At 56.5% G+C, this 20,171-nt stretch overlaps 1 protein-coding gene across 1 annotated transcript in view; it reads left to right on the forward strand.

Annotated features, from left to right (window-relative positions):
• LOC133766705 (contactin-4) overlaps window positions 1–20,171 on the forward strand; it is a 268,926-nt gene that overhangs the window by 147,499 nt on the left and 101,256 nt on the right. Inside the window, exon 9 of the mRNA XM_062200335.1 lies at window positions 8,329–8,479. Coding sequence (XP_062056319.1) covers window positions 8,329–8,479 — 151 coding nt within the window. The remainder of the gene's footprint in view (window positions 1–8,328; window positions 8,480–20,171) is intronic.

Raw genomic sequence — 20,171 nt, forward strand, 5'->3', positions numbered from 1 at the left:
CAACAAGGGACTAACTGACACGTCGGAGTCCCTCCCTGTCAGTAATCACATGAAGTGCAAAGTTGGTTCAGTGCCCAAATTAAAATGCCTGGGGTGAGTGATGGGTTTTTAAACAAAACCAGGATCCCACTGTTTGCTGTCTAAGGAGACTCCCTTGGATCCAAGGACGCGCATGAGCTGAAAGTGTAGGAGTGGAGACGATCTTCCGGAGAAACCAGGGCCTGAGAGCAGGAGTGACTGTGTCCACAGAGACACAGCAGACCTGGAGACGAGCTGTCAGAAAACCAAGGACATTGTGTGGTTACGGGAAGTGCTGCTCCCCTGGGAGTGGAGGGCAGTGACAGGCACGAGTGCACCGGACGTCACAGCCTCCCGGCGTATGAAGGACACAGGGACTTAGGGCACATGCAGAGCAGCACAGTGGTGGCCGTCCTTGTGCCCCCTGGGGTATGGATAGAAGAGACAAAGGATCAGGAGAGAAACAGCATCTGAATAGCGCAGTGGACCAGTTGTACCTAAGAGACGTACAGAACCCTGCCCAGTGATAACAAAATCGAGACTTCTGAAGCACACAGAACATTCTCCAACCGAGAGATCATCTGCTAGGCTACAGAACATCTCAAAAAATTGAGGAACATTGAAATCAGAGAGCATCGTCTTTGACTGCAATGGAATGAAATTAGAAATCAATAGCAAAGAGAAGCAGGAAAATCCTCAGATACATGAAAATTAAACAACTGATTCTTCAACAACCAATGGATCAAAGAGGAAGTCTCAAAAGAATTTTTAAAATACCTGGAGACAAATGGAAATGAAAATGTAAGATTTCTAAAGTTAGAGACATAGCAACAGCAGTACTAAGAGGAATGTTAATAGTAATAAACGCTGACATTAAAAAAACAAGAATGGGGCTGGTGCTGTGGCTTAGCAGGTAAAGCCACTGCCTGCAATGCCAGCATCCCATATGGAAGCCGGTTTGAGTCCTGGCTGCTCTACTTCTGATCTGCTATGGCCTGGAAAGGCAGTATAGGATGGCCCAAATCCTTGGGCCCCTGTGTCCACGTGGGAGACCTGGAGGAAGCTCCTGGCCTCTGGCTTCGGAGCAGCACAGCTCCGGCCATTGCTGCCATCTAGGGAGTGAACCAGCGGTTGGAAGACCTCTCTCTCTCTCTTTCTCTCTCTCTCTCTCTTTCTCTCTCTCTCTCTCTCCCTCCCTCCCTCCCTCCCTCTCTGTTTCTCTCTGCCTCTGTGTCTCTGTAATTCTGCCTTTCAAATAAATATTGATTTTTTTAACAGATCAACACACTTGCCAACTTTTGGCTACACTAAGAAAGAAGACCCAAATGAATAAAGCCGTAAGTGAAAGGGACAGTGCTGTGTGACTGGTAGCACAGAAATAAACAGGTGCATGAGAGACTACTGTGACAAGAAATTAGATAAGCTAAAAGAACAGATACATTGCTGGGTACTACAGCCTCTCGAGGCTGAGACCCAGCCAGAACCGGGATGAGCAGTCATTTAAACCCTCAACAAAAAGGCTCAGGACAAAATGTCCCAGTGGAGAATTTTATCACACCAGGCCTCTGCACACCCTTCCCAAGAATTAAGGGACAGGGCACACATCCAGACGCCTCCTCGGAGCCCAGCGGTACCCTGAAAACCGACCCAGGAAGAAACACAGGACGATAACGGGCCAGAATCGCTATTACTGATGCCGAAATCTCCCCCAAAATCCTTGCAAACTGACTTCAGTGGCACATTGAAGGGAATTTTCACTGTGAGCACGTGGGATTTACCCCTGGACTGCAAAGGTGATCCAGCACGTGAAAATTAGTCTGTGTAATTCCCACTTGAACGGAGCAAAGGGCAGAAGCGCAGGATCCTCTCCACGGCTGAGGAGGCAGCGTTCGACAGAGCTCAGAGCTCAGAGCTCATGACAGCTTTCAGCAAAGTCCGATTAGAAGGAAACGACTTCAGCCTAATACAATATGTGCGTGAAAAGCATGCAGCTAGCGGCCTGCTCAGCAGCGGAAAACTGGAAACTCCCTTCAGTATCAGGACCGAGGCAAGCATGAGCCCGCGCCTCAGCCAAAGCAATGAAACAAGAAGAGGGAAGTGTCTGTAGGTGACGTGATCCTTCGTGTAGGCAAAGCTAAAAGAAAAAAACAGTTAAAACTAATGAACTATGTCAGCAAGGTTGCAGGATGAAAATACCAACAAATTAATGTTTCTATACACTAACAATGACCGATACAAGAAAATTAAGAAAATAATTCTATTCATAATAGCGTTAGGAAAAAAAAAAAGAAAAAAAACGAGGAATAAACTTAGCCAAGGAAGCAAAGACTTGTGCACTGAAAACTGCAAGACATTGGGAAAAGAAGTCAGAGAAGGATAAGGAAATAGGAACATAGCTTGTGTTTTTGGATTGGGAGAGCTACTGTTGTTAAAATGTTCATTCTACTCAGAGCAGAATCAGTGCAATCCCCACAAAATCCCAGTGGATTTTCTTAACAGAAACAGAAGAACATGCTAAAATCGCTGTATGTATTCTTCAGGGGCCCACAAGTCGTCAAGCCTTTTTAAGAAAGCAAAGTGGAAGGCTAAACATAACCTGATTTCCACACGGATCACGAAACACCGTCATCACCAGTGTGCCCTCGGCATAAAGGGAAACAGAGACACCAACAGAGCGCAGTGGTTGGCATCTGTGTGTGACCAAATGGTCTTCCACAGGGAAGCCAGGGCCACACTCTGATGAGACCACCGCAGCCGGTGATGCCGAGTGGGCACACATGCAGCAGGCAAGTGGGGCCTTCCCGCACACCGCACATGAGCATCAGCACACAGTGGATGAAAGATCCAAGCAGAAGACTTACAGCCATGAGCCAGGAAGCAGTGACAGCCCAGGACGTTGTATGTGGCAGTCTTGTCTTGGATACGGCACCGAAAGCATAGGCATCCAGAAACATGGAGAAAGGGGGCCATTCAGACCTGAACGTCCGCACAGGCAGAAACAGGAGAGCAAGATGGGAACCTACAGGATGGGAAACAGATTTTCAAACCACATACCCTGTCGTACGCAGAATATGAACAGAGTCCCACAGCTCAGCGACAAAGCCCAGCCCAAATGAAAAACAGACGGAAGACTCAAGTCGGCTTTGTCCAGACAGATGTTCAACAAGTGCATGAGAAGGTTCTCTACCCATTAACCAGCAGGGAGTCGCAGACCAAAGCCACAGTAAGATGTCACCTCGCCCCAGATAGCGTGGCCATTATTAGCAAATACAGAAGATAGTAGGTGCTGGACAGGGTGTGGAGAGCTCGGGACCCTTGCAGCTGCACACAGGCTCAGTTGGGAGGGCAGTGGAGGGAGGAACCTGGAACTCGTGCGCCGTGAGTGGCAGTGTTGATTAGCTGCATGCAGGATCAAAAACATAGAAAAGTACACACATAGGGTGGGTGTTCGGCCTAGCGGTTGAGAGAGTGAGCTCCTGTCCACTCATTCACTTCACAGATGCCCACAATGACTGCCCTGCGCAGGACCAAAGCCAGGAGCCAGGAGCTCAGTGCAGGCCTTCCATGTGGGTGGCAGGGGCCCGACTGCTGAGCCTCCCCTGACGCATCCCAAGTTTCACAACAGCAGGAAGTGAGGCCAGTACCCGGACCCAGGCACTCTGCTGTGGGGTGTGCAGGAAAGAGGAGAGCGTGGGGGTTGTGCATAGTGAGCCTGTGACCGGGGAGAGCTGGGCTCCCAGGGCCACCTGCACCGTCCCCGTGCTCTGCGTGTGTTTTGGTACAGGTGGGGAGAGGCAGTTGTGTGCTGCAGCTGCCCCTCTGTCTCCGAGCCCCGCTCAGCGCTCAGCAGCTTCCCCTTGGTAGCTCGAAGTTGCCCGCAGGCGAGTATTTGCACCCCAGGCATCGGTGGGTGCTGCACGCCGAGTCCTTGGGCGCTGTTTAGAGAGCCCGTTGTTAAGCACCTGCCGTCACACCGGTTCATATGGTTCAGGACTTCAGGGTGATTCTGCCTCGCTGGATGACGGGTTCTTCCTCATCCTGCCTCATCTCTGGAGGTCCTACCTGGACCCAGGCCAGGAAGTTAAAGACGGCTTGGGGGGAGAAGGGCGGTGATTGCCAGGCACAACGCCCCGTGAAGGGAATCTCCGTGTTGGACTGTGTCTCTGAGTTCTCCCCTACAGATGCCATGAATTCAGCAACCTTGAGTCACATCTACTTTGTTTGTAGCACAGTGCTGGTCCAGGAATATGGAGGTCCATGGTGTAAGTTCCCACCTTCAAGGAACTCAAGTCTAATCATTGCTGATAGTTACCAATAATAACAAGAGCTACCACTTAACCCCTGGAGTTTCAGAAATTGTCATTATCACAGCCGGGTGGCTCTCCCATTCATGTAACAAAGCATTCATAGTCAATTATGAGACGTTGCAATATACACTACTGGCCTGACCAAAGATGCGCATTTGTATGGGTTCAAGACACTGCCAGTACAGCGAGATATCACCAATTTGGACTGACATAGGTCAGTGTGATACAGATTTTTAAAAATGTGTGCTGTCACTCTTTTTGTAGACGGGATAGGCCAAAGGAAGCTAACAAGTGGTTAGCAGCTGAAATGCCCCTTGCAGTGTGATGCAAGAGTGATTTGTAATCACATGTTAATCACTGTACAGGAATGGAGTTCTGAAATGCTTCTAAGATGCTTTTCTTGGGAAAAGAAAGAGGTTCCACCCATGTTTACATAATTAATTTTTGGCTTCCCAAACCTTTCACAAAAAGAAAAAACACAGTGCCGGAGCCTGCTTGTTGGCAGCGGGAGCGTCCCGAGATGTTGAAACAGTGCCTGTGCTGTGTTTGTCAGTTTGCCAGGAACCTGCGGTGCCGGCATAGGAAGTGTCTCTCCCCAGCCCCCTCCGCGGCCGGACCGCTCAGCGGTGGAAGGAGCTGCCAGCACGCGCCGCCCTGATGGACGTCCAGAGCAGACCCAGGAGGCTGCATCCTGCATGACTGCATGGTTCCATAGAACGCATCACCTCCAAATGACAGGATTCTAGGGATGGGGAAGAAATCGTGGTCTTGGGCTTGCAGAGGGCTCGGGCCTGCAGTGGAGGGGTAGCCTGAGGAGGTCCTCCCGCGCTGGGAGTTCTCGTCTCCATCCCTCCTGCTTGGTTGGCTCCATGCGGCTCGAGGGCGTAGAAGTAGACGCACACAGTGTGCCCTCGGTCCTTGCCGTGGTCTGCTTCTGTATCGCGTTTGCATGGGCTGTAAGTGGTGTGGAAACTGGGTGAAGGGTCCTTGTAACATCCTGGGATTCTACAATTACTTCAAAATAAAAAGTTCTCTTTTTGCAGTCTCTGGTTCTAAGACGTTTTGCAGCATGAAGTCCCCTGCTGGCGGTGGGGGCAGGGGTGCAGAGGGGCAGGGAGGCACGAAGCGTGTATGTGGGGCACATGTGTGTGCTCGAAACCATGTACCATGTACCATGCACGTGTGGTCCCACGTAACCCTCGACGTGTGACTGGAAGCAGGATTTTCTGTCGGGTGAGACTTGCCCGGGGAGTCGGAGCCATTAAGCGCAGAGCTGCCGTGCCGGAAGACCACTGGGGCACGGACCAGCACAAAAGGGCGTGGCCGTGGAAACATCACAAGGGACGCAGGACGCTGATTCTGGAATGAAATCAGAGGCCTGTTGAGCGTCTCATTCCTGATCGGAGAGGGCTCTGCCCTTCTGAAACGATGGCCCGAGAGGGAAGGAAAGTTCCACAGTCACCTGCCTCTGGACAGCGTCTCCCGGCCAGCCAGGAGCAGCCTGGGGCTCTCGGCTGATCCCAGCGCCTTCCCGGCCAGGAGCGGCCTGGGCTCTCGGCTGAAACCAGCGCCTTCCCGGCCAGGAGCGGCCTGGGCTCTCGGCTGATCCCAGCGCCTTCCCGGCCAGGAGCGGCCTGGGCTCTCGGCTGATCCCAGCGCCTTCCCAGCAGGGGCTGAAATACTTGCGGTAATGCCGTCACCCCGGGCTGGCTTTTGTGGAGCCGTGCGGTACGAGTAACAGATACCATGTGGAGGTTAACATAATACGGGGCTCAGCAGCCGTCGCGTTCTCCATTAGCCGGGCTCCCAGAGGTGCGTCTGCGGCTCAGCTGAGACAGGACCGCTGCACGATTGTCCTCTGCAGTAACCCAGTGAAACAGTGACGTGCCGGCCCGGGCACACCCAGGGATGGACTCACGGTCCCACTGCCTCGTGGGAAAGACATGGACTCTCCAGTGGCCAGGGTTCCACCCACTGCTTAAAACACCCTTGCTGTGGGTCCAAGTCATTCGGGTCAAAACCGATGTGCACTGCCTGGAAGACGTCTCTTGGCCAGACCTTTCTCATAGGCAGCAGGATCAGTTGATGAGGGAGGAAGAGACATTGCATTTCTCACGGAGGAGGGCTGGTGCCCTCATTCCAACACTGGGCGAGTGGCGCCCTCTAGTCGTCCACATGAGAATTACTACCTCTCGGGAGCCTTAGAGGAGCTCCGGGTATCTGCGCTAAACTCTCAGGTGGACGTACTTAGACCGCTGATGCTGTCTTTGCTGAACTGTGGGGACGGTGCTGGAGTCTCAGCCTCCGTGTGCATTAGCTTTGTGAGTGCCAGCAAAGGCTGGGCGTTAACAGTGTCCCAGGAACCTTGGAGACCGCATTCTCTGTGTCAGACTGAACACATCCCACTTTTCCTTCCAGCCCCTCCTGGGCCAGTGTTTGGGGAGCAGGATAAATACCAGGTCTCGTTAGGAGAAAGGGTGCCAGACACAGTCACCGATGGCAGCCTGCCCTCCAGCGTGCCGCCAGCCGCTGAGAGCCGGCTGACGGGCAGGGCGCGCCGCGCCAGAGCAGGTTGAGCAAACAGAGGGGAGAGATGTGCACGCGTAGTTGCGTTTTTACGGTGAGAGGTGTTCCAGTGAGCCTGGCTCTTCAGACATCCGCGGGGCTGGATGCATAGAGATGGCATGTCACAAACAGCTGTGAGACGAGAGTGTTTGTGCCTCCGTGTCTGACGGCATGCCATTCCCAGTCCTGTAAAGGGAACATGTGGGGTGTTGACAAATACGCTCCCGCGTTGTGCACAGTTTGATTTACGTGGACTCATTTCAGATGCAGCTACAGGATCCCTTCCAAACAGATGAGAAGTGCCTGCCTGAGGTGATAAAAATATGTGTGGGGGGGAGGCTGCAGTGTAAAGAAGGGTTTTTACGTGATGCAGATTTGTAACTCTACAAAATACCTTTAAAAAAAACTGGATGACTTTGTTTTCTACGTTTTTGTATAAATTTGGTTGTTTACCTAAGAGGAGTTTGTTCTGCTGTAACTGGTCTGTGTGATGGAAATTTGCACCTCTGGGGTTGATCCGCGGGGAACTGTGGCTCCAACACAGACACCGGGCTGCTTCTCAGAGGCAGCCGCTACCACAGCTCTCATCACCCAGATCGTCCCGCACAAGGGAGGGCCCTGCTGTCCACGGTGCCCGCCCACCCCTCCTCTTCCTCCTGGGACAGATGGGCCTCGCAGGACAGTGGCTCATCCCTCAGTCCCTGCTCTGTGTGCAGCTGGCACTGCTCTCACAGGTCCACACGTGCGACCCTGCTGTCCCTGTCTTCCGTGGCGACATGCAGTCACGTGGCCGCGTCTCCAGGGTGGACGTGACTTGCGTTGTCGCCATGCTTTGTGTTTAACCATGCTCAATATTCGCGAGTCTGGAGGTCATTTTTGTTAGTGCTCTCGGGATAGAAGCGCAGGTAGGCCTGCCTGCACTCATCGTCCTGTGATTTTTATCACGTCCCCATGGCAGAACTCCTGTCCCAGCTCTGGATTCCCTCCTGCCTCCCAGGCACAGAGGGAGGAGCCTCTGCCTACCGCAGTTGTCTGTTGAATCTTTCTGGGCCCGGACACGCACTGCGCCCTCTGTTCCCTGGGTCCAAAGGGCTCGGCGTGTCCCCGTGGCCATGGGGAGCCGGTGAGAAGTGCACCGTGGGCCTGCACAGCAGAGTAATGCCCTAGGGGTCGTCTTGGTCCTGTTGGATCCCTGGAGTTGTCGCTTTTTGCTGAGGAGGAAGACCCGCCTTTTCAGACTCCAGGACAGGCGGGGGGCGGCGCGCAGGGGTCCCTCTGGCTGGAGTGCGCCACATGGTGCCTCGCGGTGGGGCTGAGACCGCACTCTTAGCACCACGCGCTCCAGGGGAGAGGCCCCCGTGCGCCTTCCACGGATCCTGTGGGGCACTTTTCTCTTGCAGACCATCCATGGTCTTATCTCCCCTCTTCTGTCTTCCAGCCGCGGGGCCGGATTTTTCAAGGACGCTTCTGAAGAGAGTCACTCTGGTCCGAGTGGGCGGCGAGGCCGCCATCGAGTGCAACCCCAAAGCGTCGCCGAAGCCCGTGTACACCTGGAAGAAAGGACGGGACGTGTTGCGGGAGAGCGAAAGGTACCGGGCGGGCGCGGTGCAGTCGGGTTCCGGTCAGCCTGCGGGCCGCCCTGGGCGGGCATTGGCTTCCTGCTCTCCGCTCTCGGGGTTGGCCAAGGACCGACACTGTAGGGGTGCCGCGCTCCACGTCGGGGTGCAGGGAGCCTCCCTGCAGAGGTGAAGCCGCACCTGCCTGCGGGCGAGCAGGGGGCGTTTCTTCCCAGAGGTGCCCACCTTTCCCTGTCCTCTCGCCCTTGCGTGCAAGCCCAGCTCCTCTTAGCTGTGACCCGGCCTCAGATGTGGGGCAGATCTGTCCCCATCTCCTGCTCTGCCTCCTCTGAAGCGCTGTGTCCGCTCCCACAGCTCCTTCTGCGAATACAGGATCCTCTGCTCGATTCCGCATGGTCTGCTTCGTCTTCGTGACAGCACGGGGTTTCCTTCCTCACCTGAAGTCGTCACCTTTGAGTTTCCTGTTAGGCTTGTGTTACATGTGAAGTGCGCGTTGTTCCACCCAGTGTGGGCAGGTGCGAGCCCTTTGGAGTGTGGCGTCAGGCGTCCCGATGGCTTGTCTCAGACCGCGCGTGCCCGTCGTCCCTGTAAGATACCCCTGTGTTTTTTACTTCTGTAATCCACTCAGTCGGTTGGAAATGGTAATTCTGCAGTAGTCTGTCCGTGGCCCAGAGACAAGGTTCCCAGCAGTGTACGTGAGGAGTGTGACGGATGCCGACGTCAGGCTGTCAGAGGTGCAGTGAGGAAGCTGTGAGGATGCGCACAGATCTACCCTGGACGCGTGTGCACCGCGGCGTTTGAGTATACAAATTAGGTCATTGCACTGATGAAGTCCTTTACAGAAATCTTTGCAAGTAAACCCAGTAGGGTTTATAGATTATTTATGGACGTACTGAGCTCATAATGTGCATCTCTCTGTTGCTGGTGTGTCCAGAAAACACTGCAGTTCGTTGCTGGCTTGGCATCCAGACTTGGAGCCAAACCTGGAAACTGAGAGCACGGTTTATGTTGCAGGCTGCATCGTCAGGTTCGTTTCCTTTTCTACCTCTGTGTCTCCCAAAATGTGGTCTCTGGATTGTCTGTAATAGTCGGGCATTTACCTCGAACATCATTGAGTCTAGCTGGTTGGCACATGTGTGGCTTGCAGTAACGCTACATTTTTAAAGTTCTAAGTTAAAGATGATATAAAGAAAAATACCAGGAAAAAAGTTAACGTGGGCGGTAGACATGTCGAAACACACAGATGAAGGAAATGAGAATAATATTACAGGTCAGTGGGGAGAGAGGAAGCTATGCTGTGGCAAACCCTGCGGAAGCTTAAACAGCACAAGGCAGTACCCCTCCCGCTGCCTGCCCTCAGGGGTCTGCTGGGGACTCCGCTCCCCTCTAGGCCAGGCCTGGTGCACCCACACTCTGGAACATGGCCTTGGGAGAGGGAAGAGGGCCTCTCACAGCTTGGAAGCCCACACTTCACCTGGGCACCACTGTGTTGGCCACAGGTCACGCGGCCCCGCACCCAGCAGGTAGGCACGGACTCACCATGTGCCTGGAACAGGAGACACAACCTGGTACTTCCTGCTGCTCGCCGCTGCTCGCCGCTGCTGTGGCGTGGCCGCTCCTGCATGCTGACTAAGCTGCCGTGGGAAAAGTGGCGTGGCACCTGCCCACCCTCAAAGACTGTGATGAGTGAATTCAGTCCGTGGTTTCCACCCCGTCCGTGTTCGTTCTTTCTACTCCTGGGTGGATGAAGAGGGCTCAGGTACACTTCAGAATTTACTTGGCACTAAAATTCTGTTAGAATGTAGGGTAGTCATGACCTAGGGCCTGCCCCAGGCTGAGCTGGGCCAGGCGGGGAGACGGGAACTCTGGGGCCTCAGCCTGCACCCTGGCCCGCAGGGACGTGGCGGCTCCACCGTGTGCAGACGCCGGCCGGCGGCCTCCCCGTCGTCACCTTTGCCAAGGGAAACTCCAAACGTGGACGCCGCTCTAAGCTCCCAGCTTTGAAGCTCCAGCCACTGCTGTCCTGGTTTCAGCGTGAGGACGACACGGGCGTCCACGCACAGGCCGCATGTGCTCTGGGCTCGCAGGCTTCTAGGTTCTGAGGCAGACACGGACACAGCTGGACTGCTCGTTTATGACAAAGAGGAAAGACGTTGGAATGGTTTCCTCGTTCGAGGGGAGGGATTCTGCCATTCCCTGCCCGCCCCGTTGTGTTGCCGGAGGAAGACGATCACGGCTGGGTGAGAAAGGGCGACCCAGGTGGGATTTGCAGGGGGAGAACTTTAGAACCTGGGGTACGGAAAGGGGTGACGTAATAGGGCGACGCTGTTTGGTTCTGCCCAGGGCCAGGGAATGACTTCTGTTTCTCCTTTAGATAAAGAATCTTAAGAACCAAAATATCAAGTTTCAACATTGAAATGAAAACTCTGCTAATCCCTTAGGTACAAACTACTAGCTCCACACACGAAACCAAACCGTAGTCACCCCTGCTGTACGTCGTAGGTCTGTGTGGGCAAGGATTTGCCGAACGCTGCTGACTGTGGGATATTTGATTGGATTTAAGCCAGTCACCTATCTACAGACAAGTTTACAGCGAAAGTTTAAGAAGTGAGATTGTAAAAATTGAAACGTTTTTTGTCTTGTTTGGTCATGTGCTAATGTACTCAGCTCAGTGGATACACATTCAGAAACACTAGTTTAATGGTAGCTAGTAATTAGTTTTTAAAATACGCTCGTAAGTGCTTGTTCGGGTTTTCTGTTGGACTAGAAGTTGCGAGCACGTTGACACCGGCCTGGTCTGTATCAAGCTAAGCATCTAAGTGGAAGAGGGAGGACTGAGGGTTTGCAGCGTTGTTCTGGGGAAGCAGGTGGTGCATACACAAGGGGGTCTCGCAGGTGCTTGGTGCTTGCCCGGCCGTGGGAGGGCGGACGCTGTCAGCGCGGGAAGAGCATGGCAAAGCCGGGGGCCTGAGTCCCTAGGAGAGGCCCTCAGCCACCAGGCAGGCACAGGCACGCAGGTAACCGCACAAGGAAAGCTCCGACCTGCAAGAGGTCACTCACTTTGCTGCCTTCTTGCTTTTAGACTTGCTGGAGAAAGTCAGATTAGGGCTAAACAGAACTGAAAGTCTCAGAACACAGAGATGGGGCGGGCGTTTGGCACAGCCATGACAGTGCTGCTTGGGAGACCCGCGTCCCCTGGGCTCGAGTCCTGGCTCCTCTCCCAAATGGAGCTTCCGGCTGATGCACACCCTGGAAGGCAGTACATGGCTGACATGTTTGGATCCCTGCCACGGCCAGGGGAGACCTGGGCTCAGTTCGGCTCCTGGCTTCTGCCCGGCTCGGAACTGGCTGTTGCAGGCATTTTGGGAATGGACCAGGAGATGGGAAGTCTCTGCCTTTCAAGTAAACACAGTCTTACAGAAATAGAAGAATCATCAAAACAGTCTACATTCCTAGAATTTACAGGGAATTAGAAAACCGTCATTCAGCCGGGACGGGCCGCTCGGCTCCCAGTGCAGGAAAACCAACTCGGAGCTGGCCTCAATGCCAGGGGGCTCACTGGCTCGCGTCCCTGAGAAGGCCAGGTGTGGGGTCTGGCGCTGGGCGTGGCTGGGCCCCCGCCCCTGCTCCCAGTCTGTCACCCGTGCCTTTGGCTGTGCCGGCCTCAGTCTGTAGCAGGTGCTCTCCTGGCCACAGGATGACCGCCGGCCGCCCCATGCCTGCCGCTCCTCCAGCGTGTCAGGGGAGTTCCAGGTGGGGTCCCGGGAGTCGGCCAGCCTGCCTCGCTGCGGGTCCCTCTATGGTCCAGGCCCAGGCAAGGAGCGTGTGTGGTGTGGATTGTGCAGGTGCTTATCCCAAGGGGCCTGTGCAGAAGCATGGGGTCAGGTGCTGTCCCTTGGAGAAGAGGGGCAGACCCCCGTGCCCAACCCGCACTGTGACTGTGCAGCCTGCTCACATGCGTGTGCACACGCACACACACTGCCCGACACCTGGAATGGCAGAGGCCGCCTGACGTGGGAGCACGGTGTCCCCGCCTCCTCTCCACATGGGCCTCGCTCTCTGAGCTCTGCTGACCACAGCAGCTCCCCACCCTCCTGTCCCCCCACTGCAGGCTGCTCTCATGGCCTCTTTGTTTTTAAGCTTTGTAAAGCCGAACGTCCACGTTCCGGTCAGTTCCTTCCATGCTTTCTGGGCGGTGCCATGCAGGGTTCAGGGCGGCGCTAACAAGGGAGCAGACCGCCCCATCCATCTCTGCGGGAGCGGGGTCCGTGTTACTGTCGGGCGCTGCCTCTGAAGAGGGAAAATGACCTTCAGGGAGCTTAGACTGGAAGTGGGGCAGCCGAGCGCGCACACTGCGTTCTGACCACCTCCCGCCAGTGGTCATTTATAAAGGTGGGGGAGAGGGGTTAGTTGTCTGGAAGATTCAGTTAGATGACGCAGTTTACTTCTCACTGAAGCCGAAGGCACACGACAGACATCAGTGTGGCCACCGCTGTGTGAATGCGGCGTCCCGCCCTCACTCGAGAGCCTCTGTTCTCCAGTTCAGATCTGGGTCCGTGGGTAATAACCCGGTGTAGGGTCCGAGGGTAATAGTGAGGTGTGGAGTCCGTGGGTAATAGTGAGGTGTGGGGTCCGTGGGTAATAGTGAGGTGTGGGGTCTGTGGGTAATAACCGGGTATGGGGTCCATGGGTAATAGTGAGGTGTGGAGTCCATGGCTAATAGGTGTGGGGTCCGTGGGTAATAACCGGGTGTGGGGTCTGTGGGTAATAGGTGTGGGGTCCATGGGTAATAGGTGTGGGGTCCGTGGGTAATAACTGGGTGTGGGGTCTGTGGATAATAGTGAGGTGTGGGGTCCATGGGTAATAGGTGTGGGGTCCGTGGGTAATAGTCAGGTGTGGGGTCCGTGGATAATAAGTGTGGGGTCTGTGAGTAATAGTGAGGTGTGGGGTCCGTGGGTAATAGTGAGGTGTGGGGTCTGTGAGTAATAGTGAGGTGTGGGGTCCGTGGGTAATAGTGAGGTGTGGGGTCCATGGGTAATAGTCAGGTGTGGGGTCCATGGGTAATAGTGAGGTGTGGGGTCCATGGGTAATAGGTGTGGGGTCCGTGGATAATAGTCAGGTGTGGGGTCCGTGGGTAATAAGTGTGGGGTCCGTGAGTAATAGTCAGGTGTGGGGTCCGTGGGTAATAAGTGTGGGGTCCGTGAGTAATAGTCAGGTGTGGGGTCCATGGGTAATAGTGAGGTGTGGGGTCTGTGGGTAATAGTGAGGTGTGGGGTCCGTGGGTAATAGTCAGGTGTGGGGTCCATGGGTAATAGTGAGGTGTGGGGTCCGTGGGTAATAGTGAGGTGTGGGGTCCGTGGGTAATAGCCAGGTGTGGGGTCCGTGGGTAATAGCCAGGTGTGGGGTTGTGGGTAATAGTGAGGTGTGGGGTCCGTGGGTAATAGTGAGGTGTGGGGTCCGTGGGTAGTAGTCAGGTGTGGGGTCCGTGGGTAATAGCCAGGGGTGGGGTCCGTGGGTAATAGCCAGGTGTGGGGTCTGTGGGTAATAGTGAGGTGTGGGGTCCGTGGGTAATAGTGAGGTGTGGGGTCCGTGGGTAGTAGTCAGGTGTGGGGTCTGTGGGTAATAGTCAGGTGTGGGGTCCGTGGGTAATAGTGAGGTGTGGGGTCTGTGGGTAATGGCCAGGTGTGGGGTCCGTGGGTAATGGCCAGGTGTGGGGTCCGTGGGTAATAGCCAGGTGTGGGGTCCGTGGGTAATAGTGAGGTGTGGGGTCCGTGGGTAATGGCCAGGTGTGGGGTCCGTGGGTAGTAGTCAGGTGTGGGGTCCGTGGGTAATAGTGAGGTGTGGGGTCCGTGGGTAATGGCCAGGTGTGGGGTCCGTGGGTAATGGCCAGGTGTGGGGTCCATGGGTAATAGTGAGGTGTGGGGTCCGTGGGTAATGGCCAGGTGTAGGGTCCGTGGGTAGTAGTCAGGTGTGGCGTCACGCCGGCGGCTCCCTCCAGGCCTCAGCTCTGCAGCCGGGCATCCGGATTTCAGAGCAGCTCTTGGTGTTGCTCACCAGGTGGCCGTCTTGGACGGCGTCTGGAAGGGCTGAGCCGTGCCCATCTCCTGAGGGGAAGGTGGCAGACGGGTGGGGTTTAATGACACCTCTAGTGAAGGCTTGGAAACAGGAGCAGAACAGGACGCCTCCTCAGGGTCCGGCCTCGGCCTCGGAGGCGGGCGGTGCCCTGGGTGACCACAGTGGGCACGGAGAGGACGAGTCCAAGTGAGGTTGGGAGGCCCTCATGAGCGCTGTGTGGAGGAGAGGAGCCCATGCAGGGCTGGCTCCTCAGGGAGCTCTGAGCGGCTGCACAGCCCCGGCCCCTCTGCCCGCTCTCTGTTGTCCTGGGACCAGCACCACCGGTGCCCTACCCCCGCAGTCACTTCTTACTGTCAGCCCCGCCTTCTCCCCTGCACCCAATCAGAATGCAGATCTCATGAGAACAAGTGCACGCATGTACCTGTGCACACGTGTGTGTGTGTGTGTGTGTGTTTGGCTTAAACAATACAAGCTCAGTATCACACAGGCCTGGGCGTCAGAGCGCTGCAGTGGGTCTCCCGAGTGACCCCCAGGCTCCTGCAAGGCTGTCTGCAGCTGCCAGCCGGCCCTCCCCACACAGCCCCTCCCTCCATGGTCACAGCTGGCAACGGTGAGTGCCAGGCCTCGTGTGACCTCCCTGCGGCCTCCCTCTCCTGTGCTGTGGCTGCACTGGGCCGGCCCTGTGTGTCGTTCCTGTCTGGTTCCCGCCCAGAGTGCTCACTGGCCTGGAGCAGGTACACGGGAATGCACGGCTAGTGGGAAGCTGGCCGTGCAGGCCTGGGCTGGGCCGTGGAGCTGTGGCTCTTGGTGTTGGAGGCAGGCAGCCGCGGATTGATGGGTTCACCCAGAACAAACAAGGAAGGATCCCTGCGGGGGCAGCCGTGTTCAGACTGGATGGCAGTGCCGTCTGCGGGGAGGAGGGGGGACCACGAGGAGAAAGCAGCAGACAGAAGCCGGTGGCCGGAAGGTGCTGCCGAGGGGCCCAGCGCCCTGAGTGGCGTTGGGAGCCTGGGCACCACCACGGCGGGCAGGTGCCAGCCGCTCGGGACCGGCAGACGCACACGAGCAGAGTCCCAGCCGTGTCTCCCCCACAGATGCCCGGTGATGTTTGCCTAACCCTGACCCTGCAGTATAATCAGATCTAGTCTCACACTCTGTGAACATTTTCCAACTCAGGGAGGGATAAAATCCACGCTCCCACCTAGACACACTGACGTCCGCCTTGGAGGTGAAGCCGGGTCGTGGCCCCATTTGCCTGTCTCCCCAGAGGCCTCTGGGGGAGTTGAAATTCACATGAGAAGTGGGAGGATACCCCAGCAGGCGACAGCAGAAGCCAGCTGCCTGCTAGGTGGGACGCCCAGGCCTGCAGCCAGGAGTGTGGGAGGGCAGGGTGGGGCGGGCAGAGGCGGGAGCTGGCAGGCGTTCGCCCAGAGGGGAAGTGGATTGCTCCCGGCGCGGCGCGCTCTCTCTATTGCGAGGCCTGTGTGTGCTCCGGTGAGAAACCTGCCCTCAGCGTCTCTCTCAGTGGCTGCCGAGCTGCGGCACTGTTATTAGGAGCTGCCCTGGGGAGCAATTATGATTTTGCAATAATTAGAGGCGGTTCATCTCCATCATAATGGAAATCCTGCCTCGGAGGCAAAACACAGCATCAAGGCAGGCGAGCGTCAGCGTTGGGCTGGACCCCGCAGCCCTGCTCGTTGCTGGTGCTGAGCAAGTACAGCTATGGAGTCAGCGCTTTGCTGGTTTCCAGGTTCAGACCCAGGACCTCCACCTGTCTCTCCCAGGGCCCCCTGAGGGCAGACCCAGGCATTCAGAGAGCTGTGACTGATGGCGCCATGGCGCCGGCCACCACACGTTTGCCTGTGACCCAGCCCTGGGGAGCCCCTGAGCTCCCCACAGCCCCGGCTTCTCTGCCTGCGCACAGCACATTCTGTGCCCTCCCTTCAGGCGTGACCGCGAGGACCACGCTCAGGCAGCCGGAGACCTTGTCCTGTCCGTGCGGCAGGACCTCTTGGGAAATGGAACACGGAATTCTTTCAAGCAAGGTCCCTAAGCTAAAGGCAACACTTGATTAACAACCACCCTCCCCTTAGGAAGGCTCTGGGAGCTGCTCCGTCCTCTGCCGCTGTCCTGGTTTGCAAGGCTCCCTGGCTCTCTTGGGAACCTTGCAGCTGTTCAGCTTCTTAGCTGGCGTCCTTGGCACCGGCCTCACCAGGTCTCTCCGGGATGGAGCCGGCTGCGTCGTACCCCTGTTTGATTCCGTCAGATCCTCACCATAGCTGGGTTTAAAGCAGGCAGGGGCTTAAAGGCAGATGCTGCTCCTCGTGTCTGGGTCATCCAGGGAGGGCTCTTTCCTCAGCTGGCATTTCCCCCAGGACACCTCACCGCTGTGAGGACAGCGGCCATTTGTGCTGGAGCACACAGGTCCCCAGCGTGTGTGCAGAGCCTCGAGGGGAGGGGACCCTGGGTGTTGTGCATGAAATGAGTGGACCAAGTGGCAGCCAGCACCTGATGCTTGCAGGGAGTTTGTGTAGAAGCCGGGACAGCTAAGGGTGCGGGGCCGAGAGAGAAATCTGCCTGCAGGGAAAGGAGAGAGAGTTGAGCGGGAGAGGGAAGCCTGGGGTGGTGCAGAGGCAGCCGGAGAGCAGTGAGGAGCTCCCACTGCCCTGGGACTGGGGCAGGCTGTAGAGGAAGGACCTGGGTGTCCCTGGTGGTCCCTGCCCTGCAGCAGCCGGGTTCCCTGTGTGTGTTCAGGAAGCTTCAGCCGTGGTGAGCACTGTGCACCCAGCTGAGCAGCCACATGCCCCTCCTCAGCCGCATTTCTCTGTTCCGGTGCCACATCCCCAGCAAGGGATGCAGACCGGTACCCAGGTGTGTGTCCCCGAATCCACGGAGGTGTGCTGGAATCCCCCAGGTGCCAGCAGCGTGGCTTTGCAGGAGTCTCGGAGGCCCTCAGGAACCAGATTGTCTCCCGGGGGGTGCTCTGCCAGCCCACAGTGCACCTGCTCTGTGCCCCCCTCCACTCTCGAGACCTCTGGGCCTTCTCCCACTCCCCTCACAGCCTTGTTCCTCCTGCCACGCCTGGGAACCTGCTCGCCATGCTGCCAGCCCCAGGGCGTGCTCAACCACAGCCCTCAGCGTAGGGCCAGACCTGTGCAAGCTGAGAGCGGTTTCCAGTGTTCAATAGGAGGAAATTCTTACCCAAGAGAATGACACGGACGGCAGATGTCCTTGTCCAGCTTCGGGCACTGCCTTAGCCGTGGTCACAGATCCTCCGTGACCACGCTCACCACAGGGCAGGGCACAGAGACCAGAGCCTGCGGTGTTTGCCCCCTGGAGGTTGATGGACAAGGTCGCCACCCCTGGCCTGACTTATCCCTGTGCATGGCCCGAGGGGCATGGAGCATCCTCCTCTTGTCCTTTGTGACGCATACTCTTGGTGGCTGGAAGTACCGTTTCTACCACGGCCATCTGAGCGAAGAGAAGGGGGAGTAAGTCTGGGTGGAGAACTCCGCGGTCTCCCAAGGCCCGAAACATGTGCTGTTTGGAGAGGGGCTTTTTTTCAAGCCCCCAAGGCCCAAACTCCCTGGGGAAGCCAGCAGGGGGAGGCTTTCTTGTGCAGATGGGAGAGTGGGTGTAGCAAGCTGTTCACTTCTCTGCATCAGCACCCCAGGGAAAGTGCGGGGATGGTTGACAAGGACTGGGTGGCTTCCCCGCCTCAGGGTCAGCAAAGTCGTCAGAGGCCCCGTGCCGCTGAAGGAGGAGAGGAGAGAGAAACGTCACAGGACCTGCTTACGGGGCTTACGGAACGCAGCTGTTAGCACAGCACGCGCGCGGGCACACACATGCACACACGCACACACGCGCACACACACGCACACACACGCACGGTGTAGTCCAGGCAGAGGCGGCAGTGAAAGGCACACAGTGAGGAGCCTGAGACTCGGGTGGGCTTTGGTGACGTGAGATGAGCCTGTGGTCCGTGAGGCTGAGCCACATGGAGAGGGGGGCAGGGAAGCGAGAACTTTCCATGCCGGGAGCTCAGGAGTGGGCGCGAGTAGGGAACAGACGTGAGCAAGTTCTGTGTGAGATGTGCAGGTGCGAGAGGGCTCTGCTGGGCGGCGCAGGACCCGGTGCCTGTGGAGAGAGAGTGGGAGAGAGGGCGTGGTCAGCAGCAGCGTGGAGGTTCAATTGCTTCTTTTTTTTTCCAAGATTTATTTATTTACTTGAAAGAGTTACATGGAGAGAGAAGGAGAAGCAGAGAGAGAGAGAGAGGTCTTCCATCTGCTGGTTTGCTCGCCAGATGGACACAATAGCTGGAGCTGCGCCAGTCCGAAGCCAGGAGCCAGGAACTTCTTCCAAGTCTCCCACATGGATGCAGGGTCCCAAGGACTTGGGCCATTTTCTGCTGCTTTCCCAGGCCATAGCAGAGAGATGGATTGGAAGTGGAGCAGCAGGGACTCGAACCGGTGCCCATATGGAATGCTAGCACTGCAGGCGGAGGCTTTAACCGCTACACCACAGCACCATCCCCTCAATGGCTTCTTAACAAGGGCACCAACATCCTGCGGTCGGGTGGACGGCAGTGGTGGTCTCCCGGGCACGAGCACTGAGCCTCAGGCAGGCACTCGCGGGAGGCTGTGGTCCTCTCCCTGTCGCTGAGCGCCTGTGGACAGGGCTGGCTCCAGAGGCTGCAGGGACTCAGGCTCCGTGTTGTCCCGTTCTTGTCGTGTTTTCTGGGTTCTGTCTCTGAGAGTGGACCCCTCAGCCCCTGCTGGTTAGAGCAGCGACGCCCAGTCTTTCCTGCAGGCTTTGCATGCACTCTGGCACACTTGCCCGTGTCTTTTAATCCCCACACAAACATCTGGTCATCCAGTTCTTAGCACCGTCTTTTAGACGTGTATTAGTGCCAGTGGCACCCACACAGGGCATTGCTCTGAGCTGAGTTTGGGAGCTTGAGAATGCCCCCTGGGGGGGTTCAAACCCGGGTCCACTCACTCCAGGTCCATGTCTTTATCAGGTTTGCTTGAACCTAGAGCAAGCATGAGAGGCAAAGATGAGCAGTCCGACACTGTTGGGAAAACTCAAGCCCTGCTTTCAATCCCTTCGTTGGAAGCAGCGCGGTGCCACTGGTGCTTGTCATGTTGATGGCACGGATGCCACAGCAGCTTCCACGCATCTGTTTTGTGTTCTCAAGATCAGAGTGGGGGTAGCGTCATGGCACAGCGGGTTAAGCTGCCACCTGCGACGCTGGCATCCCATATGGGCGCCGGTTCGTGTCCCGGCTGCTCGACGTCTGATCCAGCTCCTGCTAACATGCCAGGGAAAGCCGCAGCAGATGGCCCGAGTGCTTGAACCCTTGCACAAGGAGAGCAGGGACCCAGACGAAGCTCCTGGCTGCAGCCTGGCCCAGTCCCGGCCATTGCAGCCATCTGGGGAGTGAACCAGCAGATGGAAGATACCTCTATCTGTCTCTGTACCACTCTCTCTCTCTAGCTCTGAGTTTCAAATAAATAAATAAGTCTTAAAAACAAAGAAGAAGAAGAACAGAAAAGAAGAAGAGAGGCAGCCCTTGGACCCTTGGCGTCCTCGTCGCCTGGGGGAGTGTGGAGGCGCTGGTTTCAGGGCT

The sequence above is a fragment of the Lepus europaeus genome, chromosome 9, assembly GCF_033115175.1.
Source record: "Lepus europaeus isolate LE1 chromosome 9, mLepTim1.pri, whole genome shotgun sequence".
NCBI classification, from domain to species: Eukaryota; Metazoa; Chordata; class Mammalia; order Lagomorpha; family Leporidae; genus Lepus; species Lepus europaeus.